This window comes from Bombus terrestris, chromosome 11 (assembly GCF_910591885.1).
Source record: "Bombus terrestris chromosome 11, iyBomTerr1.2, whole genome shotgun sequence".
NCBI classification, from domain to species: Eukaryota; Metazoa; Arthropoda; class Insecta; order Hymenoptera; family Apidae; genus Bombus; species Bombus terrestris.
In genome coordinates this window covers 3,887,712-3,915,494 of record NC_063279.1, presented here as the reverse complement: position 1 = coordinate 3,915,494, position 27,783 = coordinate 3,887,712, and the positions used below count along the sequence as shown (strand labels likewise).

Here is a 27,783-nt window from a genome sequence, read left to right as displayed (position 1 = left end):
GAAAATAGAACCTCGAAACTTGTCTATAACCATTGATTTCGCGAATCAGCGGATCGTAACATCGCTTCGTAAAGCTGCCACTAAATGACAAAGGGATAGCTCGTTAGTAACAAGTTGTTACCTTCTGATAGACCTGTCCTTTCACGCGCTTTCGAAAATCAAATTCGAGATGTACTGAGATCTGTAGCATCGCTACTAGTATAGAATTTCATTTTGTTTGCTCCGTGTTTGGGAGAAAAGCTGCTTTTTATTAATCACGTGCGATGGGAATATTCATTTTCTCGGATGGTTTCGTAAAGATGATATGATACATTGAAATTTGAGATTGATCTTACTGAAAGGAGAACATTATTTATTGTTTAATTAATTAGTAACTTATGAAAGTAACGTGGAACGTGGAACGGTCCTCGATAGAGATCCTTCTTTCCACACTGAAAATACCAAAGTGGCCAAAATAACACATTCTTAGGTTTTAAGTAAGTAAATAATTTTATAACTGTATGTTACAACCGTATGACGAAGGATTGAGCTTTGGAGCTAACAAAAAATGTTTGATGAAGTATAGACAAAAACTTGTTTTTTTTTTTTAATTTATATACCTTTCTTATAGCTTCTATTAAAAGATAAATAGTAATATAAATTTTATCTTCTATCAACATAAATTTTATACTTTAATCGACAGTGATTCTAACGTTAAACTATAGATCTAAGATGTGAAATACAAATAAAACGACAGAAAAAGATATTTCTGATTAATCTCGAAAAAAAATGTGAAAATTCTCAACTGAGGGTTAACTGTCTTCTTCTTGCACATTTTAGGAATTATGTAGATATTATATCGATATTTTACCTAAAGAATGTCTTATCTAAAGTTTAAGTTTCGAAGTAGTAATGGCAAAGAGATGATTCGTTAATACAGAAATATTTATTTTCAGGCGGTATCAGTATTGGTGAGCGCATACACACTTGTTGCGATTAGTATAGATCGCTATATTGCCATTATGTGGCCCCTGAAACCCAGATTGAGCAAACGTCAAGCTCAATTTCTGATTCTAACTGTTTGGATGCTTGCTATGATAATATCTCTTCCTATCGCTATTGTTTCAAAGCTATCTCAACCGTCGAAGAAATATGAAAGATGCAATCAATACATTTGCGCGGAAGTTTGGCCGTCGATGGAGAACAAGTAATTATCCCCATATTCATCCATATCTATTTACCTACATATTTGAACTATATGGAAGTCAAATTCATCAATTGCAATGTTAATAATCATTTAGACCCTAAGAACAGACGTCAGGTTAGACACTAATTATGTATCTATGTCAATGACAAAGCTAAATATATTAACGAAAATAATGAAGTTGAGTAGTTCGACTATTACGAAGACAAAATTAAGCTCGAAAGTAAATAACCCAAATTTACTGCGAGTTACGAAAAATATATTTACATAACAGTCAAGGTTAAGGTATCCACCAGAACTTTAAAGTTGAAGCAGTAAATTATCTCAAGACATTTAACTATTGACAAATAATACGTAAAAGTTTTAATTTAGAAGTAAGAGTGTCTTTATTCGGTCAACGAAAGAATAAAAGAGAAAACTAAAAAGATAAATGAAGCAAGATATATGTGTTTCACTTTAATCGTCATTGTAACAATTCTTTATCGGTGCGGGTGACATTTTTAATTACTGTTTGTTTGTAAATTCGAAAATTATATCAGTTACTTAAAGATATCTGAACATGTATCACTCATTTCTGAACGAAACATATACATTTTGCCTTCTTTAATTTTTCTGCGTAGTTGGATATAATATTTTTCAAATATTTATCTCCTAATAAGAAGAAATATAAATTTAAATAAATGTCCTTAATCTATCGATAACTCACGTAGCACGAAATATGTTGAATTTAAAGAAATGAAATATCTTGACTCTTTTTTAAATACATCCCTTCGTGTTAATTTTTTCTTTAGAATTCCATATTTTTCCCCTTTAATCGGATAAACTTTCATCGAAAGTTTCACAATACGGAAAAAAGAGGGGAACCGGAAACGAGAGTAGCTGCTCTTAAAATCTCCTCAGAGAACCATTAATGTCTAACCAGTCGAATTTATGGAAGCATAATGGCTTCTAATAACATTATTGAATCAGCTTTTTATTCAAGCGCGTGTTTGTGTGCTACAGGTATTATTACTCAATAGCGTTATTGGTTCTTCAGTACGTGATACCGATAACAGTTCTGGTGTTTACATACACCAGCATCGCTGTTATGGTATGGGGAAAGAGACCTCCAGGAGAAGCCGAAAATGTCAGAGACCAGAGAATGGCACGATCAAAAAGGAAGGTAAAGTATTAAAAAAGCATCGCATCGCATTAGATAAATTTCTCTGTGAAATAACAAGGAGGTTATTGCTTACGACGCTTTCAATTAACATACCTTTTTTCTTCCTTTTTTCTTTCGTCCTTTAGAATCTCCTCTCAGAATGTTTGATTGTCTACTTAGATATAAAAAGAAGCACGCAGGGGGAACACGTAGACTAATCCACGTACTCTGAGCTCTCCGTGATATTGTGCTTCCATACTTGGCTCGTGCAAATGTTTCAAAGCTTCAAGACAAATAATAATTGCCAAAACAAACAAGAGATATTAGGTAGCACGTGTTCTAGACGAAAGAAAAGATGATTGTTTTTTTCTTTTTCCATTGAGCAGATTATTTTTGTTAAATTATTTTCTATTAAATAAATTATTATTAGATTTTATAAATGCGTCAGAAAAATATTCCCGTCCTCTTCAGTTAAAACGTCTGAAGAGTAGATATTTATTCTAAAGTCTTTTATATCTAAAGAATACTAACAATTTTCTATATTTTGATCGCGTCTCGTACTTTGCAAAAGAATCTTCTTTCTTTTATTCAAATTTATTTTTCCTTATACGTACGATATGACTTGATATATAAAAACTATATATATTCTCATTATAGAAATCATTCGTCGAAGTGGCAAGTAAAGATTGGTCAAGTATAACGAAATTCGTTTGAAAAATTTCGATAGCACAAGGTAGTTTTATCGAACTCGATTTTAATCGAGTCATGAAACAAAGCGAGGCTAATTATATTTGCTAATTATATTTGTGAGAAGGTTGTTCGCTTTAACAAAATCAGCCAAAGTACAACACGTGCAATGTATCGTCTATATGATGAGACAGTTTTAATTAACATTGATTGCGTAAAGGCAATGAAGTGCTAGCAAAATCACTCTGCATCAAACGACTGTGTCAAACAACTGCTAACAAACGAAAAATACATCTAAACAGCGTCATATAATTTGCGTAAAACAACAGTGTATTTTCGATTTTTTGTATGTATATACTTACTTGAACGTATCGAGATTTTGATATTTCGAGTTATAAGAAAGGATCACGCACATGTACATTGTTTATCTAAGTTAAAACAAATGTTGTGAAATATAATACATATTTAAATTGGAAATTAAAAAATATCGAATGTAACATGACATAGTCGTGGCTGTAAACGAAACTGATGTCGACTCACACTCGACAAAGGAATCCAAAAGGTTAATTAATAGTTATAATTAATTAATTATTATCTATTATTACGAAAGTTATAACCAAAATTTTATTACAAACAGCCCAACTCTCTACTTGTAGTAAAACGCGTTTGTATATTTGCGTCTTTACAATTAATGCTGGACGATTAACGATATATCGCTAAAATAATCTATGTTTGACAATAGCTTGGGTAATAACTGTTGATTCTGTGAGCTATAACCGTTCTATCGCATAAGTTTCTTTAACTGTTCAAGTGAAACGATATTACGAGGAAAACAAAACAATTTGAAAATATATAATTTCATTTAAAAATAGGTATATTACAGATAGAGATGTTTACACCGCTGCAATTATTACATAATGTCACAGTAACGGAATTTAATGCCATGTACAGAAGTTGAACAATACTCGATAATTATCATAACGTTCCATAATCGACTAAACGTAAAGCAAACGAATGATCAAAATATTTACAATAATGTGACACGAGTAGGCAAACTTTGCAAAAGTAAAGACTGTTTTAAACTCTCAAGGATATGTAAAATATTTGTAGAATTTTTTTATTTATTTAGAATCGATTAAACAGGAAACGATGGTTATAAATACAGTAATGTGTTATAACTAAGATAACTAAATAATTAATTTACAACTCTTGTCGTCACGGTTCCAACGCTTTCTTCCACGTGGACGATCCTCCTCGACAATGCTGACAACACTCTCTGACGACGCTGACAACACTCTGACTTATCAACTAACTAACTCACCGTTAATTCATCTTTCTCCCTTAAACGTCCCCTTGTCTTTTCTCATAGCCTCACCACATACGTGTTCCGCAACCATCCGTAGCCATGGTCATGTAGACCTTTTTTTTGCGTAACTATTCAACTGAAGGATCGATGACATATTGATGGGCCTGTCGGCACTTAGGCTTTCTCGCAACATTATTTATGGCTCGTCCTATATTTCTTAGGCAATCTGTCCAGGATACTACATATTTTGTTCTTTAATATTTAATATTTGTATACAAATACAAATCTTTAGTTTATTACCTTTTTTCCATCTTGTGAATGAATATTTCATGATTGAATCACACCTTCGTTCTGATTCTATTTAAAAAGAAATGTTACAAGAAATGAATAATTTAAAAAAGACTACCTTTCCAAAGCCATACTTTAAACATTATATATTTTTTAATAACATTTTTAATTCAATATTACACCTAACTATATTGTTATCGTCAACCATTCACTAACATTCAAGTTTGAGACATTAATTCTTACTAACGGAGCACATAGATTCTATTCGCCCTTTGCACTTGTCACACGCTCAGGAAGACCACCCGCTCAAAAACAGTAATAGGATAGACATCCTGCATACCACAGTCATGGAAACAATAACCAAATAGTAACGGAATAGGTGTCTCTGAGATACACCAGACGACAACCCCTCCAGAGGGACTAAAACCTCAGTATAAAAACCCTCCAATATAAGCGTTCGCCCCAATCTGTTAAAACATTTTGACCCAATCTCTTGTAACACTTTGAATCATTCTGTTGTGACGCTTTGAACCGTTCTAATTCTATTATCATATATAAAATTCAATTTCTTCACCTTATTCGTGAAACGTTCGAACTGGGACGCGAGGATATCACCGGCGATCTATCAGTTTCGTGATTTCTTGTGTCTCCGATGTGACACACTGGAGGACTTTTTCGATCCGGCGTAGCAGCTGCTCCGGATGATTTAGTATATACGTGGCGCGTGTCTTACAGCTAGCGTAAAATAACTTTATATAGAAATTAACTTACAAAAACATTATATTCTAATAATTTATCTATAATTACATCTTTGAAAATATGATTTTGTAATATTAATTTCTGTATTTTTTTTGTGATAATTTACATAGCATTTACCAAGATACATTCTTAAATACAATTGATCTCATTTTTCAATAGTTTAAAATCAAGTTCATCTTCATTTAAGCTAATTTCACTTTCGAAAACCATTTTTTCAAGGTTTCTAAACTATAATACTTTTGCAATGATCGTCAAATTCGAACTAATGTTGGAGACATTGTCAGAACCATAGTTTCGAAGGGATATGAGAGTAAATATTTTATCTCCATTTTAAAGTCTAACACTTTACACTTCCTAACAAAGAACACAAAAAGTTAAAGAGCCAATTTACGAACCAATTGCACTCTCATCAATTGAAGATGTCGAAATAAACAGGAACTGTCGCCACTCGCTCGCCACTGGAGTTGCAGCACGGAACGCCGTGATGACTGAGAGTCGCCTCTCGAGTGCAAAGAGTTAAAAGCAGGATATGCATCAAACGATGTTGCACACTTATCATTGGGACTCTAAACTGTTTCTAATATGAACATGTATCGTACGACCATGAAAGAATGACTAAACATAATACAAAATTCAGTATATCTCTAAAGACAAATGATTTCCTTTGCAAAGTGTGTATTGTTATCAATGTGCCGAAGACACGAACTTCATATCGATTCTTTCATATCAGAGAATTAATTGTTGAACTTAGTATAAATTACAAGCAACTACGTAACAACGAAACTTGCAAACTGATAGTTAGTTTATTTAACAAATTTTCAACGTTAGTCAAATACTAAATATATAGCGTTCAGTTTGTTAAAGTATAAGGCTTTAGAATGTTGCCCATGAATTAATACCTTAGGAGATCTTTAGGTACTGGAAAAATATATCAAAAGAAAAATATGGTTATATTAAAAACTATTTTTCGGAAAGAACTTTTCTCTTTATCTTCATAACATATTCCGTCCGAAGGAATGAAGATATAACAAGTTTTTAAAGTAATTCTATAACGCAAATTTTCGAAGATAAGAGGCCACTTTTAAGGAAATATTAGCATTTAGACGAATTTTTTTCAGCAGTGGTAACAGTGCTTCTCATTTTTCATGCCTACCGTCTTATCAATAGCCGAATGTGCCTTGAACATGATTAATTCTAGTAGACGGTTACTTTTAGTTCTTTTGCATTCGTTAAACAACTACTCAGCATGCACATTTTCCATCTTCCGCCTGGACTTTGCCCGAACTCTCGACCGAGATCAACAAGACAAGAATCGCTCTGTCTTTCGAACAAAACATATCTCTGAATGTTTCATAGAAAATGTAGAATCCCTTCGTCTTTAGAGCATCTCTGATTGTTCCGAAGAGGGATCAGAATCACTTTATTTCATACCGAGAAGATCAAATTCGTTGATCACCAACGCTTATATTTTATTCAAGAACCACCTCGAGAAACGAGCTTCCCGGGTTTCTGCTTCTTTTCTCGAACGGCCGAGCCACGAATTTTTCGAAGCTTCGCAACGTAGTTTCTAGTTTTCATTTCATAGTTTCGCATATTTTGTACGTTTCTCTGTGGATAGACCATCGTCGTTTCGAGGCTAATCCACTTCTTTGAATCAGCCAGCCAATATCAATTCGGCGGGTGACAAACATAGCGCATCGAGTAAAAGTCACGAACACATGCATACGATAATGCTCATACTAGGTACAAGACAAATATTATAATGAAAAATTTATTTTCAACTGGATATCATATAAATTATATATTTATATATTTCCAAATATATTTTCCAAATTAATTAACTGTTTATTGGTTTCATAACCCACGAATAAAACGTATGACTTTTATTTTGATTAAATCGCCTTATATATATGGAAACATTTTAACTACACTCCTTCGATACCTCGACCGAAAGGACTCTCCGCATTTGTTGTCAGAGAATATACACCCCTCCTAAAAGAAGAAGAATAATTAATTAGAGAATAGAAAAAATGATACAAATGTAAGAAGGAACAGCCAAAGAGACTTCCTTCTCTTCTCCATGATGAAATGATAATTTGAAAATTTGCACGTTAAAAGTTAAAAATCTGATGTTTTAAAAATGTGAGGCTGTTAAGAAGCATAGAAACTTGAATGTTTGATTGAATGTTTACACCAAAATAAAAGAAAATTTAAAAGACTGGAAGTTTGGAGATTTAGGAATGAAATGTTGGATTAACTTTCATCGCTAACTTAATAGATTAAAAATTGTAGAAAAAATAATCAAATAAGGAATTAAAAATAAATTACAGAAAATGATACTAACGTATTATGTGGCGTAGTAAAACCCATTGGCACGAGATCGCTGTTACAGTCCTTTTGACATTTACCAATGAAAGCCTTATGATTTCTAACTGATTCTGAATAGTATATGTAGGACCTCTGGTGACTGCAGAAATCTGTAACGCAATGAATGGGAAGAGTTGAATGTTGGCTACGGAAGGAAGAAAAAGAAGCCTTTCGTTTCCTTTTATCTGTATATAAAATATCATTTTCTACTTTCTCTCGATAAATAAACGACCGAGAGCATTCTTAATGTAGATATTGTGTATAATCTTCGTGGGTTTTTTGAGAATATCTGCGAATACCTGAACATTTGCTGAGACAAAAATTCCGATAACGATCGTTAATTACTCGAAAGATATTAACGAAACTATTATATCGTATGTTTGGCTATTGTTGTATAACCTACATTTATGAAAGAATGAACCAGAAATTGTGTATAAAAATATATTCCTCGAATATTAATCGTTTGATGTTTCGAATGTACAGTATTAAAAAGCACGTAATACAATATATAGTTTTCTGATCATAGTTTTTTTTCTTATCTTGTATCACTTTGAATTTAAATTCGTCGAACATAGATCCTTCCAAATGTATTTTTCCTTTAATCTGCAAACAACTTCGAACTGAAATCTTGTTATCTTCGTAAATCTGATCTTTTTTTAATTCTGATGTGTAAACAATCGATGATCAACGTTTAGAATCTAATAATTAAACTATAGACCACACTCTTTCGTGTATCTTTGCCTGAGGACGTATGCGAGTATTCGCGTATTATATTTGTTACCAAAATTATCATTTTTTAAATAAAATATTTCAGAATAAAAAAAATCCAAACCTGCTGCCGATAGAGGTATGTTGATCAAGCTGCAACCTGGTTGTGGCCTGTGACCACCGTTCGGATAGAAATCCACGTGACCACTACGCAAAGTTATTCCGTAAAAGCCCGCGTCAGTGTGGATAATATCTACAAAGTCAGCATCCTCAGAGGTCAATCGAGGATTTAAAAGGTAGAATAAGGGACCGGCGGGATCCAAGCCTGTAATCAAAATACAAATTTCTTAAACTGTCCTATTAATCTCAAAAGTTAATCTCCTTAGCTTCCTAAACGACACCTGTTATCCTGGTAAGTCTGAAGTTTATGTTTTCTGGAAGAACTCCTGCTATCTGAGCACCCAGTGAATGTCCAATTACATGTAACGTTTTCGAATTCATTCTAGAACTCGCTAAAATATTCAAAGCTTCGCCAACAACTTTTGCGACTACCTCGATCATTGTCACACCAACTGCGTACGGGAGTCCAGCAATTTGTTGATAATCGACTGCAAGGACATTATTATTCGTGGCCTGTAAATGCGCTGCAATAATTTGCAAAGGGAGATTAACTTTCCATTGAAATTTATTTTCTACGATATCGCGAAATTTCGAGTCCTAACATACCATTCGTTACAAGAACCACATCGTTGCTATTTATGCTCTCTGTATAGCCATGTATGAAGAATACCGTGTTTGTATTTTTTCGTAGATTCTTTCCCAGTGTTACCAATTCAGTTTTATTTAATATATTTGCATCAAGGTAAGAACCATCCCTGAAATAAAAAAATCTGTTGAACTGAAAGTCAAGAAAAATAAACAAACGGGCAAAAATACATTAAATTAAGTAGATAAATTACGGTAAATGAAGAAACGATTTATTTATATTTAAATAATAGATTGTAATTATAAAATACACAAGTCGGAATTAATTGATTTTGCACATAAGTGGCTACCTTTTGAATAAACGTACAAAAATTGTACTAACATTGTCATCAGCACCTGTGAACAAACAACAAACAGTCACAAATATGTATTGCTACTTTTACGAATAACGAATTTATAATTTATTCTATAGCTGTTTTTATTTAAGAAAAAAAATGTGAAGATATTCACATATGTACTCTTAATAATAAGATGAGAAATATTTTCAACGATTGGAGATAATATTCTTAAAGTTAAGAATACAACGAAAAATTCTCTCCTTATTCTGAATATTGCGCCTCCATTTTTGAATTAAATTAAAATCCTTAGAATACTCGCCTGCTATCAAAATGTTGAGTAAAACGAAGAAAATGTAAGAAGAAAGTTTCGTCATCGTGTAGAACGAATCCCCGGATGTTTTTGGTCGCTTATGAAGTTGAAAATTAAAAAAATTGAAATTATTTTGTTAGTAAGTCATACCATGTACGATCATGAGTTATATTCTATATGATCACTTGTACAAAACATCAAAAAATTAAATTTAACAATTTTTTAATCTTGTTTTTATATACTATTGATAGTTTGAGTGTTAAGAAAACCCTTAATGCAATGGAAGCGGCTTAAGACATAACGGAATTTATATGATATTGAAATGATGTTAATTTCTTACGATATCAAATATATCGATTTTATTAATATTTTTTCGTATCTATGATAAAATCAAGAAGATATGTCTATCACTCAGAATTATGGTTTGACAGTTTGAATGGTTCCCCTCGCTTACCAGAAACGTCAATAATTCCTCCGCTTCGGAACCAAACTACGACGATTTCAACAAATTTCCTCCCTATATACCTACACGTTATCTAAATTCATTACTTTTATTTCCATTATTGATAGTTGAGAAATGTTGCTTTTAACAATAACTAACGATACTTGCAATTGCACCTATAATTAACAACGATTGTAGTTACGCATATAATTAACAATGATTATGGTTGAGCATGTAATTAAAATTTTAAATGTCAAAAAAAGACAGAAAATAATAAATGGGTTATATACTGTTGTACATGTTATGTATATTTATTGTATATTTATTATTAAAATTTATAGCTTTATATTTTTATGAATACGATCAAAAATACGAAATCAAAACAGAAATTTGTCTTACCTGTACTCTACATTCGATATTTCATATTACTTTTCATTTAAATTAGACAATTTGTATTTTGAAAATTTCTTCATCTTTAAATATCGCACGACTGCGCTAATATCCGCAGTCTGTTTATAAATATCAAACTATCAAATAGCGTAAGTTGAAAATTTATGACACGGAATCGCGTAAAATGAATAGCACATCAAGCGACGTAAAGCTTATAACGTTACAACGTTATAAAATTTCTAATACGAAATCTATCTTTATTATCTATCAAAAATTGCAGAATAAACAAGCGAGTCGTTTTAGTACAACATCTTTGAAAAACCCGTAAATTCGTCGCAAAATGAAAATATCCTAGTTGACACAGGATTTACAGGTCGACCGTTAAGAGTCGAAAAACAGGGATGAATTTATGGAAATTTTGCTGCGCTATGTTACAGCCTATACATCTCACCAGTAACAGTGTCAGGTTGGAGAAATTGCTATTCAAATCTTCCATCGAATGCCTAAAATTTCCTTTCCTTTAAAAAACAAATTTAATGTGAAATACGCTAGAAAGTTTGGACAACTGTGTGATAAGATGAAAATGTAGGATATCTACTGTTACATAACAAAAGCTTTTAAATTCCGAGCATACTAATTTTTCACTATAAACAAACTAGTAACGTATTCTAGAAAGCATTAGATGTAACGGTCATTGTTTAGAAAAAACAATACACATAAGGTATATTCTTATGTGTATATCTTTGTTAATCCAATCTCTTAACATTACACAAGGTAATAATTCTTCCTATACGAGGTTCAAAAGATTCAAAATTAGTCTAAATTTCTAAAACTATTTAAATAAATTAAATTACAGTATTTTCTCTGTCGTACAATGTAAATTCCTTTCCTGGAGTTAAAATTAAATTAGCTTAGATTTTCCGTTTCTGTTTCTTTTTCCTCATTGTCTTTCTTTGATGGCAGCCGCCTCTTAAGCATCGACTAACATATAGCGAGAATACACTTCGTGTGTTTCAAACATAGAGAGTCGTAATACTTCCTCCTATAAAATTCATGAATCGTGCTTTTCACTGAGGAAACGGTAGCAAAGTTCTTTAGAGCTCCGGTAAACTCAGTTTATCGAAATCGTAGCGAATCTCGAGGTATCGTTTGGAAACAAACGCACGTAGATCGATATGGAACAATTATTCCTTGAGTAGATTTTTTCTACAAGAGTAACCTTTACTCAGATTTTTTTGTAGATCGTCATGTCAGAATACGAAAAGCGACGTGTAGAATTGCGCGAAATATCAGCAATAAACGCGATAAGAGAAACGCTCGTATTTATCGAGGTGTGTTCGAACGAGAAAAGCAAAAACCTTATCTGAAAAGCGGGCAGCGGAGATTGAAATGTCAATGAGATAAACAGAAAAAGAACGAAAAAGGAAATGAAAGGCAGGAAAAATCGAAAAAATAGTACATTCCCAACTTGACAACTGAAACATTTGAGATTTTCAGCATGTATTGTTGCTAAATTCTTTGGCAAATTATTATGTTCTTCAACCCTGTTTTAGATCATTTTTCAATGAATCATATCTTTCTATAGAATTTGTACTAAATATAATCTATAAGATTTCTTAAGTTTGGGGAAAATATGAAATTATCATTAATAGAATTGATATTAGTTTGAAGTATGTTTGCAATACGATTAACACTTACATTTTTATTACTACGAAATGCAGTAGCCAACAACGAATATTCAAATAACGATATTACCACTTAGTAACCAGAGATGTTCGAAAAATGATGATGCTTTTATAATGGGAAGATTATAAACAGTCTGAGATGAGTAATTTAGTAATTTAATTCGTGTATAAACATTAATTTGTTAATAAAACATTAAATTACGTAACAAAACAAAAATATTGAATAAATATTATATTTGTATCATGAAGTAAAAACCCGTTATTCGTATCAATTTACCTTATATGCTTATCTCCGTATTTATAAAGCTAAATATACCGAAAAAGAAATATCTATGGACATATTTATGACGGTATATGTAGATATGAAAATAAAAAAAAAAAACGAAAAAAAAGAGGCAAAGATAAAAATATAGAACGGATCTTTAGGAAATCCGGAAATCATAATATATACCTGCCACATTCATAAATATTTGTTATAAAAACACAACGACCAAAATTGAGTAAGAGTGTAAGAGTACATACTTACCAGCGAGATGAAGAAAACGCCTGCTTCTTAAGAATTTTATCTATAGAAATGAACAAAAAAAAAGAACATAATATCTCGTTTCATAATTCCGTTTTTAGGTGGAAAAATAGTGACAGCGATTTTGAATGTCTGTAACGTAGGAAAGAATCACGTTATTACGACTATACGTGCGAAAAAATTCATTTTTCATAGCTTTGCGATTTGTAATATAGATATACTAAAATAATAAAACTTTCTATAAAATAATTTGATTTCCTGTCAGATGGTAAATCTATAAATATTTTACTGATATAAAATTCTCTTCAGTTCTTGTATTTTCCTTTCTCTTTTATAATTTCTTATTTAATTAAGTTTCTTAATCATCTATAAAGTTGGAAAATGAAGTTCCATTTTCAATTTTCAAAATAACTGGACTGTTAAAGAAATCAAAATAAATTGAATCGTAATTCACAGTTGCGATCATGATAGAGAAAACGATGTTGTTTGTAATAATGTATAATACCATTCGTATTTACTGGCTACAGCACAGTGAAATAAACCAGCACTGGACAGACCATGAAAATTAACGATACCTCTAGCCTAAGAAAAAATAATTGCCGCGCATGATTTACGAGTGTGTCCTGATTAAATTCTGGCTAGCTACGTGTTTCTCTCATAATTTAACCAATATATCCACTGTCTATTAACACAAAGAAATATCATAAAATTCACAAAAAAGACTACTGTGTAACAAATGCGTTAACACTTCTATTTCTGTAAACCTTCTATTTTAATCGTTCCCTAAGTTCCTATCGTTTAATGAAATTTTTAAACGACATGTTTACAATAGATCTTTGTAAAAAATATTTTTTTTAAATGAACGTCTAGCGAAAAAATTTTATATTACTCAAGTACTATTTCGTTTCATACTCTTCATTTGAGCAGAAACTTTTCTATTTTCTATTATAAGAAAATAATCATAATTGTATATTTTACATTTGTTTTAGATGATTAAAATGATGGTAACGGTCGTAATAGTGTTCACTATTTGTTGGCTTCCACTCAATATATTAAACGTAAGTGACAAAGATCCAATAAACCCGAATAACTGAACCGGTAAATTTTTTTCTACAGCAGTATACACTGGAACTGCGTTTATATGAATTTCATTTATATGAAGTAGTACACGATTAATATGAACTTAATAAAACTTATATGAACGTCTAACAGTAAGATGTAAATAGTAGAGGCACGCGTTATGTGACATGATCTCACGCTCTGCAGTGGCTACAAATTTGCAACATTATTACATACTTGAGAGAAAATGTTCTGTGGAATCCTCTTATGTGAACGTGAACCCCTCTTAATTGAACGAAAAATCATAGGTAGCGGAGAGAAATAAGTGGATTCCTGTTATATGAACGACTTGATTATATGAACCAAGTTGTCCTCCGACAGGTTCATATAAACGGAGTTTCTACTGTAGTAACGTGATATACACTATAGATTCATACTTAAGCGAGATAATTAAATCCTATGAAGAAAATATATTTAAGTAAAGCGATATTATCAAATTTTTAGCTACTAATGGATAATAACGAGACTCTGGAAAGTTGGGCTGGACTTCCGTTCGTATGGATGGTTCTTCATTGGCTAGCCATGTCACACTCCTGTTACAATCCAGTAATTTATTGCTGGATGAACGCGAGATTTCGGACTGGTTTCGTAACTGCGATCGGACATTTGCCTGGTGCACATCGCATGCTTCGTAGAGGGAGGCAACGTGATAATTATAATGCTAGTACAATGGGCATTCCCTTAACAGGTGCATATCGTAATATCAAACTTTACAAAAGGTCGGATAGAATATTTCGAATAGTATAAATTTTATGGACGTGTAACGTTCAACTAACAACTTTATCTGAATAAGATATATTTTTAATAAGTGCATTTATTTAGTTTATCCTTTAAAGGCTCGATGAAAATTTTAAATAATTCCTTAGCTGTCTTAATTAATATAAAACGTTAGGAATAAAATATTCTTTAGTATATAATGTGTAAATAATCAATATTAGGCTTCTAATATTCACGATTCATTCTATATCAAGTTGACAATTTTTTAATGTTGACACCAGAGCTTCCTTTCGATGTGAAATATAATGAATTCAATGTAAAATTAGAGCGTTTAAATAAGAGAGTTTAAATCATCATTTTGCTGATTTCGAATTCGACGATTTTTCCCACTTTACATGAAAGCGAGCGACATCTAAGAATTTTTATTTTGGAAACTATTTGTTGAATCGGTTTGCTTTTTTCATTTGATTTTAATGCAGAGAGACCAATGTATTTAGCCATACGTTTTACCAAAAATATGGTTTTTTGAATTGCAGGTATCAATGATTCGGGCCATTCCGTCTTGCGACGTATGAACACATGCACAACCTACATCAGTGTCCGCCGCAAAACAAACGGAAACCATACTGCACCCGCAAGAAGTGCCAGCATCCGGAATGACTCGTTTCGACCAGTGAATCAACCATTACAACGACAACTCGTTTATCTCGAATCCCACACAGAAGAACAATTGTAAAAGGACTATTTAATTAAATTACATGTGATTCCGTGTTAAATGAATAAATATGGAAATAGAAAGTACAATACAAGAATACTTAAATGATGCAAATGTTTATAAGGAAAGGAATACGTAATATATATAAAAAAAGTATTGGAAGAATTTCAACGAAAAAGTTGAATAAGTTCTGCAGAGAAATTTGTGACTATAAATATAATGACAATTTGTAAGAAATCATAAAATGAGCGTAACGTGGATTTGGGTGGATGTAAGGGAAGATTATTTTCAATTAAGATACTATCATAGGTTTCGTCCTTTTCGTACTTAATATTCGTAGGCCAAAAAATATTCGGCCAATCATGTTGCTAGACCAGAATTCGATCGAACACTTGCCGGACGGGTGCTTTCCCAATTAAACTGCCCAGGCCAATACCTGGCGAATACTTTCTCCCCAATTCTTAAGAAGTCACGATGATTGCCACCTATAATTCTAAGCTTTTTTATACAAAATATGTAAAAGAAAAATAATATAGGTAGATGAGAGTTCTATACATATATATATTTATGTTTTATTTAGTTACAATATTTCGTCGCTTTTGCAACAAAATTAGATTTGTTCGATTGATGAAATAATGATATATTAAAAATTGAATAAAATATTAAGTAGAACTCGAAAATTAAAATAGTACAATTTAACATATTTTGTCTATCTATTCGTGTAAATAGCAATATAACATTGATGAAGGTTCACTAATTTAGATTCAGAGTTGTACCATATTGTAAACAAAAACTGTTAAACAAAAAGAGATTTCTAACATATTACAAATATGTGAAACATTTTCTTCGTTTTTCCTTTTCTACTTCCTTAGAATTTTTTTTTAAGCCTTTGAAATCTGTATACTATCTATGCGCTATTTTTATTTAGAGATTGCACATTGTTACATTGCTTAAACATTAGTTCTTATTCTAGGTATAATTATATGTACATTTTTATATATGCTTATATACAACCTGCAGCATAAGAAAAAAGATATATACATATATATATAAACTATATAAAAATAAAGAAAAGAGATATTTGAGAAAAAAAAAACAAAAGTTATGTATATAATTTCAGTCTCTTAACTTCTAATCATTCATTCATTTGTACCTCTGTTCCTTTATGTTGTTCCTTAAGATATGGCTTGTTTATTAAGTTGTCAATGATCTTCAGTTCTTTAATTCTTGAACTATTTAGCAGCTTACTGATGGAGTATAGTAATTTGAGTGTTAGGGATATTGTCATAATACATGATCCAGATCTTGATAGTTGTGCTCGCAGTTGCAAGACTTGCAAGCTGCATTCTAAATCAGATCAAGTCTGAACAGGCTAAATGTCAAGTTCTGCCTGGCCTGCTCTTCCTCTGTCGACCTGTATTATCATTCCTTTGGGGACTTGCCAACAATCTGATCGATAGACTGGAAGAGATTCGTTATTTATACTTTCAACCGTTGCCTTCTGTATTTCGTTATCTTCAATCCTCGTGTATGACGAGACATTCATTTTTTATGTTTAAATTGTGTTGATTTATCGCGGCTTTAAGGTAGTAGATTTTTAGACTGTAAAATGTTCTGCGAATCTGCACAAATCAGATATAATTTGGTGAAGGCTGTGTTGATAAATCCTACGGCTAAAACAGCTGTAGTTATTCTGTGAAATAACACATGCTTCAACTAATAAATCGTTTTCAGACTTGGATTCATGAGTGTAGATCAATACTTGAAGTGACTATTTACTAAATCTTTGAATACTATGTTTACATTTGTGGATAACTGGAAGGATTACCTTGATTTTCTATAATTGTAGGCTATTCCACTGTAGTTGTGCATTCTGCGATGTTGCAGATTACGGCCACAGTCGCTGAGCTTTCATACGGAGCACCACGAGAATTTCCAGACTCGTTACGCAGCGCGATCTTGTGTCTGCAACCTACGATATTATTGGATTATGCCGGTAAATCCATACATATACGCTCGGTTAGTAAACCGCAGCGTGGCCGCGGCGGCTTGCCAAAGAATCCCGCGAAAGAACGAAAGAAGTCGACTTGGAACGATGCTTTTTTTTAACAGAAAGAAGTTTTAATTTAGAACGCAACGTGGTACGTTGATATCGCAACAATACAGCATAATTATAATTAAAACGAATATATTGTAATATGAAAAACGTAGTGAAAAATGTAATGAAAAACGAGAATCTTCGTATATCTATTTACTTCGAAATAAATTGTGAAAAATTATGAAAAGTAAAAAGTACTCGCAAAAAGTAGTTTTCAGCGCAGGGTGGTGTTAAATGCAAAATCCTAACAAATACATTGAGACGCTATGACAGCGGCCAATTTGAAAGTCTTACCCTCCCTACAGGAGTTTCCAGACCTGTGTATACGACCGTCGTGCATATAAACACAGGATACAAATAATTCCTGCATCCGCCGTAGCAAATTGCAGAGGGCGTGAAAATTTTCTAATCTTCTTCGAGTGCGAATTGCAAAATAGAAAAAAATTTTAATTCATTAGACACAATGTTATTAAAAAAAATACGCATTTCTTTAATAACTCGTGAAATTGAAAAATTCAAGCTATAAATCGTAATTTTTTTATTAATAACTACGTAACAGTGCCTATTATAAAAATTCATAACGAATTTTGAACGATTTGTGTGAAGTTAGTTACGGACAAATATATATTGAAACTATCGAAGCAAGTAAAATGCGTTTAAACGTTTAAAATATTGAAATTTCCGATGAACGCGAATGAGTATGAATACTTTTATATTGTATACGTTGTATAAAATATGTACTATGAATTAATTTTTTAAAGTGCGTTATACATATGTTTAATCGTGAGTGCTTCGTGTTATATTTGAAGAAATATGTGAAAGCTGGAATATTACAACGCAATAGACTGCAGGATAAAAGATCGTAAGTGAAACATAAACCATTTTTATTATTCATTTGTGATATTATATAACATTCTTTAACATTTTACATAATTTAACATTTACGATTTTAAATAACAACATTAGACATATTTGAAAACGATAAATACTTAATATGCAAAAAAATCAGATAAATTTAAAAATATTCCATATACTCGATGCAAATTCCAATTTCTAAAATTTTTGCTTAAAATTGTATTCATTAAATTTAAACTAAAATATATATTTGCATAAAAGCAAAAACATAACTTCTATTAGAGTTAGCCTACATATACACCATAGAGGCATGATTGATTTGTAGAAGTACTATTAAAAGTTAAATTAAATTAAATTAATAATAAAATATATATCGAATACAATAAACATTTGTTACCGAATAATTAAAAAGTTAAAAAAATAAAATTAATATTAAGTAAATAAAATTGAATTTAATAAATGCAGCATAGATTAAATCCTTTCTAAAGTACTTTCAAATATATATATACGTACCATTAGCACTCAATAAATAAAATAAGTACATAACATAATACCATTATTTGCATAAAATCGACTTTAATGTTTGCAAAGTTTCAAAGTTTCGGTACGCTATCAAACCATTGCTATTCGACAAATTGGTAGACATCGGTAAATATTTTACATCCATATAGTCAGAATCAGGATTACTTATAAAACTTTGGAATTCAATAATACCACCATTTAAAGAACGTAGAAGAGCTTGTGGGCCACAAGTATCCCACTTGTATGTAGATCCTTTAGATAAAATATAAGCATCGACTTGTCCAAGGGCAACGCTTAATATTTTATAACCAGCCCCAGCTGCTTCCACTAAAGTGAAACCAGCACCTAAGAGTTTAGATTTCACATTTTCATCCTCAACTCTACTCAGAACGATTATTTTTTTGTTGGTAGTTTCTTTCACTATAGAACATGTTCCAACATCTTTTTCCATAAATCCCCAGTAGCAATTGCCTTTCCATCTATAAAATGAAGTGTGAAACTCACTGACTATTGATATTGTACAAGTATAAGTTAAATTTTGTTCCATTTACCGTAAATCTACATTTGTATAAAAAGGCTGATTAATTACTCCCACAATTGGTATGCCTGTGCTTTTCAAGAATACTCCAATCAAGACAGTGACACATCGTAAACCACTCATATGTACGCCAGTGACTTCATCCACCTTTTCATTCCCATTTATATAATCAGCAGTTGAATCTACAAAAGTTCCATGAATTGCCCCTCAGACATGTTTTATTAAACTAAAAAAAAATAGAAAATTTAACATACTCATACAACATGACAGAATACCATTAGTATGTATTATAATAAAGTAGAATGAAAATATACATAACAAAAAATAGAATAAAAAGAGAAATATATAGTAGATACAGAAAAATAGCAAAATTTGAAGCTACTTTGGATAATACTATTACTTAAAACAATAAAGAATAAATTATATGAAAATGAAGATATTTACCATATAAATTTCCCAGACATCGTTTTAATAAAAATAGCAGTATTAATATTATTTTATATCTGTTACATATATAGTAAATCTTTATTTTAGAGCATTTAAATTATACTGTTATGTTTCTTACCAATTGGATCTATCCATATACCAAGATCATAAATATCAATATCAAAATCAAAAGGTAGCTCTACTACCATTGGAATATCTAAGAATTGAACATCCTTATGAACTTCAATGGCTAATAATTCAGCAGTTGCAATATCACTACCCATCACTTTGGCTAATAGTTCAGTGGTTTCTTCAACAGTCGGACATACTTCAACCACTATAGATTCACCCATGGCATTGCTGAATGTATTAGTTTCCTCTCCTTGCACTACCTTAGCCAGTTCTGGAAACTAATTTTCTATAAATAACCTTTGTTTTATATTCTTCTTTTTGGGAAAATATATCTAATATAATATATTGATATAGTTGTTCTGTACCAATTGTACATATGTTTTCAGTCATCGTTTATATGTGGGTGTTTCTAAACAAAACAATGAACTATATATATACTAGTAATTTACCTCTAATCCTATGTCATGTTTGATCGTTTCTTGAATAAGAACATCTGCTAAGGTTTTGAAATCTTGGAAGAAGCGTGGATTCTTTTCTTCCTCTGATTTTTCTTGTACAAGTAATTTAAATAGAGCATTATTATGCCTGCAAGCTCTTGCAATATTTGCTGCTTTCTCTGAAGCTTTCAGAAGAATAGACAACAATCTGCTTCCGTCTTTCATTGTAACAGTTAATGATATTCCAAATTTTAATAACTATAAAATTAATGACTTGTTAAAAAGTTGAATTTTTAAATAAGCACTAAGTATTAAAAGTTTATAGACAATATTTTTCAAAACATGAAATACATACGTTTTCTTGCACCAAATCTGTTAAAGAATGGTTTGGCGGGAACCCGTGCAAATTCTATTATATAATCGCAAATTAATGATACAGTAGATGTAGCATGAAAACGTAACAAGTAATATAAATGCGTTTGCAATTCAAGCTCAGAATATCTGAATATTAAAATAGTCATTCATGCATTATAATTTCAATGACGCAAGCGGAAATTTCCATTTTTATCCTAATCAATTCAATATTGCCTCATCAAAATAAGATAATTAAAGATATAATTAAAACTGTTTAATAAAAACTATTATATGACGTTTATTATATGATGGTAGATAAATTTGTCACCATATTATTTGATTAAATTTTTAACTAATGTTAAATCGATATTTCTAAAATATTTGGTTATCTTATTGCTTGTAATCATTCGTGCAATTAAAGAACTAGATATAAAACAATAATGTACAATTCAATAAAAATAAAAAATTAAGAAATTTGTTTACATTGATGTTTATTTTCAAATAGAAAGTGCCACTGTTACACATTGAATTTTCATTTCATGTGCATACATAGCATATAATGATTCAAACAATACATATAACCTTTCTTAAGCATGAAATGCACTAAAATAATTAGCTTGTGAAACAATAAAATTTATATAACATTGGCAGTGCATTTGTAGTTATTCGATTATTTGATTTTTTTAAAGTTTCTTTTTAAATTATTGACTTAATGAGAAGAAGGCTGAATTAGTATAATACATATAATATAAAATTACTATAGAATCTAACAAAGAATAATTCATTTTAATAACAGAAAAGGAGAAACATAAGTATTATTTAATTTATTTTAAACAGGATAATACGAATATATTAATTTGTGTACATATTTTATCCAAAATAAATTTAATATTCATTAATACATTTGAATATTTATGTAATTAAACATGACAGCTATACTAGGTGGTGGTATATCAGGTTTATCAGCTGCATATTATGCTCTTGAAAATCCAAAACTGGCTCCATCAGTTATATTAGAAGTTTCAAATCGTGTAGGTGGTTGGATACGTTCTGTAAAACAACCTGATGGAACAATCTTTGAAACAGGTCCACGAGTTATTAGAGCTAACGCACATGATTTATTGAAATTAATAGAAGAATTGAATTTATCGTCTAAAGTCATTCCAATTAAAGCTGAACATCCTGCTGCTAAAAATCGATATATTTATGCAGACAATGTATTGCATTGTTTACCTAATTCCCTAAAAGGAATTATAACGAAAAATACACTGTTAAATCATTCTTTAGCTAGGCTTCTGTGGAATGATTTTAAAGCAGCAAAAGTTCTTAAAGATGACGAAAGCATATATGATTTTGTAGAAAGGAGATTTGGCAAAGATGTATCTGAAAAGATGGTTGCACCAATATTATGTGGAATTTGTGGTGGTGACATACATCAATTAAGTGCAAAATCTTTTATAACAAATATATTTGAAACTGAACAAAAATATGGTTCTGTATTTATGGGTCTTGTGCAGAAAAAATTTTCAGATATATTAAATATAAAAGAAAACAAAGAAGTTACATTGGAAAATACAAATGAGACTCAAAAAATAGTAAAATCAAACAACATATCTTCGCTTTTAGTACAGAAAGCTAAAAGAGAATTATGGAGTACATGGGGACTAGAAGGAGGTTTTGAACAATTGCCTCAAACACTGGCTAAAAATATTACTAAACGTGGAGTGAATATAAAAATGAAACATAACTGTGAACAAATAATATTTAATAAAGATTGTGTAGAATTAATTGTAAATGGAAAAGTTGAAAAATATTCTCATATCATATCAAGTTTACCTGCTAAGAGTTTAGCTAATTTAATTCAAAAGCAACACCCAGTACTGTCTAAAGAATTATACAGTATACCTACAGTAACGATAGCTGTAGTTAATCTCCAGTTTTCTGAAAATGTTTTACCAATAAATGCCTTTGGGGTTCTCATTCCACCAAAAGAAGAAATTCCAATTTTGGGTATAATATTTGATTCATGTGCCCTTCCTCAAAATTCCAAAATGACAGTATGTATAAATATAAATATTTATTACACCAGCTTAATGTTTTTTATAATAAATTTTTATAAAGTAACTTTGCAGTGACATAAAATGATTTTTGACTTTTAAATAATCTTTCACAAATATATAATGGACTAGAAACATTTCTTGTTCAATATATACAATTTTTGTTTTCAAATCCAGGTACTAACAGTAATGATGGGTGGAGCATGGTTTGAAAAATACTTTGGTAGATGCTCATCTGAAGAACATTTAAAAACAGTAGCAGTTAAATATGCAAACAAACTTTTATGCATTAATGAAGATCCCAAGGCATGTAATGTTTCCATTCTGAAAGATTGTATTCCACAATATATAATAGGTCACGCACAACGCTTAACTCGCATCCACAATTACATCTCCGCGCATAAACTACCTTTAGCGTTGTGTGGCTCTTCATATCACGGTGTAGGAGTCTCTCATGTTATTCTGTCAGCAAAAGAAGCTGTTTCTAGTATCAATCAGGTTATGATATAACTTTATGAAATTTAATCAATCAATTTTCTTTGATTTAAAAATGAAACACTTATATATATACATGCAAGAAATTAAGCCAAAATAATTTTTCAAAAAATAAACTGTAATTTAACTTGAACTAAAAACATGCATCGTTCATGCTGCTTAATGAAAATAAACAGAGCAATTTACACAATAAAATAGAAATAATACAAAAATTAAGAGAGATATTATAATATAAAAATTGAAGAATGAATGAAAGTATAAAAAGTAAATAGAACATAAAATAATTATTCCAAACCAGCATTTTATTACACTAGAGCTGTGAAAAGATTTTGTAGCTATTAAAATAAAACATATGTATAAAATATTTTTTATTATAAAAGTGTAAAATATATATATATTGTGCATGAAATAAAATATAGAACATTTAGTACAGATATAGATTTTTGTTTTATACTCTATTTTACATATACGATACTACTAACACTACAAAAAAAAAAAAAAATAGCACTCATATGATAATTATATTTTATAATAGATCTAAGTATTACTATTAGGTTGTCGGGAAAGCGTCTTTCTTTTACAGACATGTCTTTTACAACAATGCATCTTTATACAAACATGAAATCTAATCTATCGAACGTTGTTATCTTTATTATGATAAAACAAAATAGATCATACGTAATTTGATACAATGATATAAAACGGAAAATGTTGTGCATCCATTATTTCCTTATAAAGTGAAAGTAACTTTTCAGACAACCTAATACTTACATAAACCCCCAAATATATATGTTTATGCATATTTCTTTTTATGTAACAAAAACATTTAAGCAATCTTAAGTATACCATAATCTTCCAGTTATGTAGATAAGCAAGCATGAAGTATCATAAAAATGCAGCACACAAGCATGTAGCATTCCGTTCTTGTAAAAACTGTGCAACTACTATAATGCAGTACTTAGATCATTTATGTTCAAACTCTATCTGAGTTTTCTCAAAATCATGAAAATAACTATTCTTTTTATACAAAAAAGCTTTTTATAAAAAAAAAATATATGAATATATATATATGATTCTCTAATAAAATAATAAGTTCAGGCAGAATAAAAGTATTTTGTTATATGCTTTGATATTGACAAATTAAATTTACTGACTAACAGTACCTGCATATTTAACTTCATCGAATGCTTTTCTAGCTTTCTTTAATTCTTCATTCATTGTTAGGAGATCTTTAACTCTTGCATATTTCCTTGGGTCTTTCCTAACTGTAAAATAAAATTTTCAATTTAACAAGCCAACTTCAAATTTTTGGAAAGATAATAATTTATATGACATTATGCAGAAATCAATATACATATTTTATTACTACCTAAAAATACAATATCCTCTACTTGCACACGACCGGTACGACCAATTTCCATAGCTCTATGTGTCATTTCCGTAATAAATTCAATAACAAGATCTTCTAACAAATCTACACTTTCTGTGTAAGGATTTTGATCATCGCCAAAACCATACATCATACACCGTAATTCTTTCGAAAATAATCGTTTCCTACCACCGGGTAAAGTTCCGCCAATCGGAATTTCTGCCTCTTCATCTTCGAACTGTGAAAACACAATTTTTTTTCATATAATTTTCATGAATAATCTTGTTTATTAATTTCAGAGACACATATTTATTAAGCTAATTTTAAACATGTCTGAGATAAACATAATTAAGGTTAGACATTTCGCCTTAGAAGTAATATTAAATATCTCACTTTATTGAATTAACTATCATAAGACAAAAATTATATAAAGACAAAATTTTATAAAGTCAAATTTCATAAGAACCTGTTCGAAACCTTCTTCCGTGGCCATAATTTGATGTAATTGTACGAATTTAGCAAAAATTCTCTTACTCAATGAAAAGATATATACAAACAAAACCACTGCCTGTCACGTTCACACCAAATGTAGCGTTCAATGGTTTTACTATTCTGTGAAATTTTCTGGAAGATAATTGTGGTAAATGATAAATATCTTAAAGTTTAAAGGAAGAGTTTGAAAAAATTAAAAAATTATGCCACCAGTAATTGCTACGCCGAAAACTTGGAAGGAAACCAATCGTTTATACAAAGAACAGCGAAAGAAATGGAAGGAAGAGAGGTTAGCAAAAAAGCTTAAGAAAGGAGAAACTAAAAAAGAATTACAGAACGAAGTGGCTAAACCTGTTGAAAGTCATTTCGAAAAAAAAGACATTTCGACTTTGAGTATCGCAGTTCCTGGTTCAATTTTAGACAATGCTCAGTCACCAGAATTACGAACATATTTGGCAGGACAAATAGCACGTGCCGCGTGTATTTATAAAATAAACGAAATCGTCGTTTTTGACGATAAAGGAGAGATAACTGAAAGTGAAAAGAAGAAAATAAGAAATGACGAATTCTTAGGTGAAAGACGAGTTGGATGTTTGCAATTAGCTAGAATATTGCAGTATCTTGAATGTCCACAATATTTAAGGAAGTATTTCTTTCCGATTCATAAAGATTTGCAGTATGCTGGAGTATTAAATCCTTTGGATGCTCCACACCACTTACGTCAGCAAGATATATCTTTGTATAGAGAAGGAGTAGTTACAAATAAGCCAGTTAAACCCGGCAAAGGTTCTCATGTGAATGTAGGATTATTAAATGATGTTTCTGTAGATAAAGTATTAACAGATGGATTAAGGGTTACAGTGAAGATACCCAAAGACCAATCAAATCCGAAAAAAATAAAAGGCTTTATTGTTCCACCTGATGTTCCCAGATCAGATACTGGAATATATTGGGGATATACTGTGAGATTAGCTAATAATCTTACAGAGGTGTTAACTCAATGTCCTTATAAGAATGGATATGATTTGACCATTGGTACTTCAGATAAAGGAAATTCTATTGATGATATAGAATCAAAAAGTATTAAATACCATCATGCTTTAATAATATTTGGAGGATTGTGTGGATTGGAAGCAGCAGTAGACAGTGACCCTAATTTGAATGTGGACGATGCTTCTTTGGTGTTTGATCAATATTTAAATACTTGTCCTCAACAAGGATCAAGAACTATTAGGACAGAAGAAGCTATTTTAATCACTTTAGCAGAATTAAGAGCAAAATTATTTCCTAAAGTCTCTTTACCGCCAAATTCCCAGTTTAATAGTTTTACAAATATATGAACTATCAATGAATATAAGTGACTGTAATGGCACAAAAATAGAAAATAATAATTTGCCTTTTAATTTTGGTAAAAAATTTTAAACAAAATTTTATATTTGCAAAATTTGTAACATATAAGTACAACATATCAATCTTATATGTAGAAGAGGTACTTTCCTTCCCTTCTTATTTTCAATTATTTTGCAATGCACAATTTACCGTGTCTCTTAGAGTTTTGATAACTTTGGCTTGATCAGAAGAACCTATGACAGCTGTTCCAGAAACAATCATGTTTGCACCAGCCTAAAAAAGAATATATATAATGTTCTTTTTGTTATAGTATATGTTAAAATATATATCTACTAAATTTAAATACATACCTTTGCACATGCATCAATAGTTTCTGGTCCAACACCCCCATCAACTTCTATGTCCAATGTAGGATAATTTTTCCTAAGCCATGATACCTTTTCCATCATTGGTTCCATAAATTTTTGACCACCAAAACCTGGTTCTACAGTCATAATTAATACCATATCTGCTAATTCAACATAATCCTCAACTACATTTACTGGAGTCTGTGGTTTAAGTGCTACCCCAACCTTTCATTTAAAGAAATAATGTATTTAATATAATTTTTAACCAAGCAAGTTTAATTTTATTGAAAATATGAGGTACATACTTTCATTCCTATTTCTCTTACTTTTCTGCAAAGTAGTGGAACATTGTTTACTGCTTCAACATGAAACGTATATTGGTTGACACCAGCATTAGCCATTGGCTCTATCCACTAAGGTGAAGGGAAAGTGTTCAATTTATAAATAACATTTATTCAAATAAAGTGTAAATAGAAATGATATACAACTGAAAATTTAAATTAATGAAAAAGCAAGGTAAAATATACCAGATTGGGATTAGAAACCATCATATGCGTTTCAAAAAAGACATCTGTTACTTTATTTCGAAGACACTTTACTAATGGAGGACCAAAAGTAAGGTTAGGTACAAAGTGTCCATCCATAACATCTAAATGTAAATAATCAGCACCATTATTAATTAATTTTTGTGATTCCTCTGAAAGTTGTGCCAAATCAGCGTTTAGAATCGAAGGTCCAATCTTTGCAGTCAATTTTTTTGCCATTTTTTAATTAGATTGCTACGAACAAATGACACGTGTCTCCAGTTATAACAATATAGTATTATCAACTGGACTAATGACCTTTCATACAAGGTCATTTTTTTCTTCTTAGATTCGTTGTATTAGTTAAGAAATGTAGCAAAGTGAACATACATTTAAAAATCTAA

General features: G+C 30.7%; 8 protein-coding genes and 1 long non-coding RNA gene across 14 annotated transcripts in view; 4 read left to right on the top strand and 5 right to left on the bottom strand.

Annotated features, from left to right (window-relative positions):
• LOC100646069 (RYamide receptor) overlaps positions 1-16,479 on the top strand; it is a 46,154-nt gene extending 29,675 nt beyond the window's left edge. For all 3 annotated transcript variants that reach the window (XM_020865403.2, XM_048409981.1, XM_020865404.2), the window contains exons 3-7: positions 936-1,186; positions 2,186-2,345; positions 13,822-13,890; positions 14,396-14,639; positions 15,205-16,479. In XM_020865403.2, the coding sequence (XP_020721062.1) occupies positions 936-1,186; positions 2,186-2,345; positions 13,822-13,890; positions 14,396-14,639; positions 15,205-15,404 (924 nt within the window). In that variant the 3' untranslated portion in view covers positions 15,405-16,479. The remainder of the gene's footprint in view (positions 1-935; positions 1,187-2,185; positions 2,346-13,821; positions 13,891-14,395; positions 14,640-15,204) is intronic.
• Positions 7,120-10,374, bottom strand: LOC100645956 (pancreatic lipase-related protein 2). Its single transcript, XM_012313415.3, has 8 exons — positions 10,247-10,374; positions 9,802-9,889; positions 9,495-9,540; positions 9,166-9,314; positions 8,841-9,083; positions 8,564-8,764; positions 7,709-7,841; positions 7,120-7,356 (listed from the first exon to the last, which is right to left on the bottom strand). Exons 2-8 carry the CDS (start codon positions 9,854-9,856, stop codon positions 7,290-7,292), a joined length of 894 nt encoding a protein of 297 aa, XP_012168805.1. The 5' UTR covers positions 9,857-9,889; positions 10,247-10,374; the 3' UTR covers positions 7,120-7,289.
• Positions 16,285-17,366, bottom strand: LOC100647272. Of its 2 annotated transcripts, XR_001099104.3 has the most exons (3): positions 17,212-17,362; positions 16,537-17,076; positions 16,285-16,397 (listed from the first exon to the last, which is right to left on the bottom strand). It is a non-coding gene; the product is annotated as an uncharacterized LOC100647272 (long non-coding RNA). The 2 variants fall into 2 exon arrangements; XR_007225681.1 differs by having other exon boundaries at positions 16,537-17,366.
• Positions 17,367-18,179: 813 nt separating this feature from the next.
• Positions 18,180-27,783, top strand: part of LOC100652167 (monocarboxylate transporter 10) — a 47,166-nt gene continuing 37,562 nt past the window's right edge. The window contains exon 1 of the mRNA XM_012313405.3: positions 18,180-18,343. The gene's annotated coding sequence lies outside the window, so the exon portion shown is untranslated. The remainder of the gene's footprint in view (positions 18,344-27,783) is intronic.
• Positions 18,349-21,114, bottom strand: LOC100650852 (inositol polyphosphate 1-phosphatase). Its single transcript, XM_012313391.3, has 5 exons — positions 20,747-21,114; positions 20,404-20,649; positions 19,962-20,232; positions 19,410-19,578; positions 18,349-19,337 (listed from the first exon to the last, which is right to left on the bottom strand). The coding sequence occupies exons 2-5, from the start codon at positions 20,614-20,616 to the stop codon at positions 18,893-18,895; spliced, it is 1,098 nt and encodes a 365-aa protein (XP_012168781.2). The 5' UTR covers positions 20,617-20,649; positions 20,747-21,114; the 3' UTR covers positions 18,349-18,892.
• On the top strand, positions 21,343-23,615 carry LOC100644335 (protoporphyrinogen oxidase). Its single transcript, XM_003398778.4, has 2 exons — positions 21,343-22,802; positions 22,980-23,615. The coding sequence occupies exons 1-2, from the start codon at positions 21,672-21,674 to the stop codon at positions 23,310-23,312; spliced, it is 1,464 nt and encodes a 487-aa protein (XP_003398826.2). The 5' UTR covers positions 21,343-21,671; the 3' UTR covers positions 23,313-23,615.
• Positions 22,808-25,273, bottom strand: LOC105666213 (transcription initiation factor TFIID subunit 13). 3 transcript variants are annotated; one of them, XM_012313393.3, is made up of 5 exons: positions 25,133-25,273; positions 24,667-24,904; positions 24,461-24,562; positions 23,212-23,264; positions 22,808-23,126 (listed from the first exon to the last, which is right to left on the bottom strand). In XM_012313393.3, the coding sequence occupies exons 1-4, from the start codon at positions 25,157-25,159 to the stop codon at positions 23,260-23,262; spliced, it is 372 nt and encodes a 123-aa protein (XP_012168783.1). In that variant the 5' UTR covers positions 25,160-25,273; the 3' UTR covers positions 22,808-23,126; positions 23,212-23,259. The 3 variants fall into 3 exon arrangements, with proteins under 3 accessions (XP_012168783.1, XP_048265943.1, XP_020721071.1); XM_048409986.1 differs by having other exon boundaries at positions 22,808-23,264; XM_020865412.2 differs by lacking the exons at positions 22,808-23,126; positions 23,212-23,264 and having other exon boundaries at positions 24,423-24,562.
• LOC105666214 (putative methyltransferase C9orf114 homolog) lies at positions 25,362-26,869 on the top strand. Its single transcript, XM_012313394.2, has one exon. The coding sequence runs from the start codon at positions 25,362-25,364 to the stop codon at positions 26,496-26,498; it is 1,137 nt and encodes a 378-aa protein (XP_012168784.1). The 3' UTR covers positions 26,499-26,869.
• LOC100646306 (ribulose-phosphate 3-epimerase) lies at positions 26,562-27,752 on the bottom strand. Its single transcript, XM_012313395.3, has 4 exons — positions 27,383-27,752; positions 27,161-27,268; positions 26,859-27,080; positions 26,562-26,781 (listed from the first exon to the last, which is right to left on the bottom strand). Exons 1-4 carry the CDS (start codon positions 27,617-27,619, stop codon positions 26,671-26,673), a joined length of 678 nt encoding a protein of 225 aa, XP_012168785.3. The 5' UTR covers positions 27,620-27,752; the 3' UTR covers positions 26,562-26,670.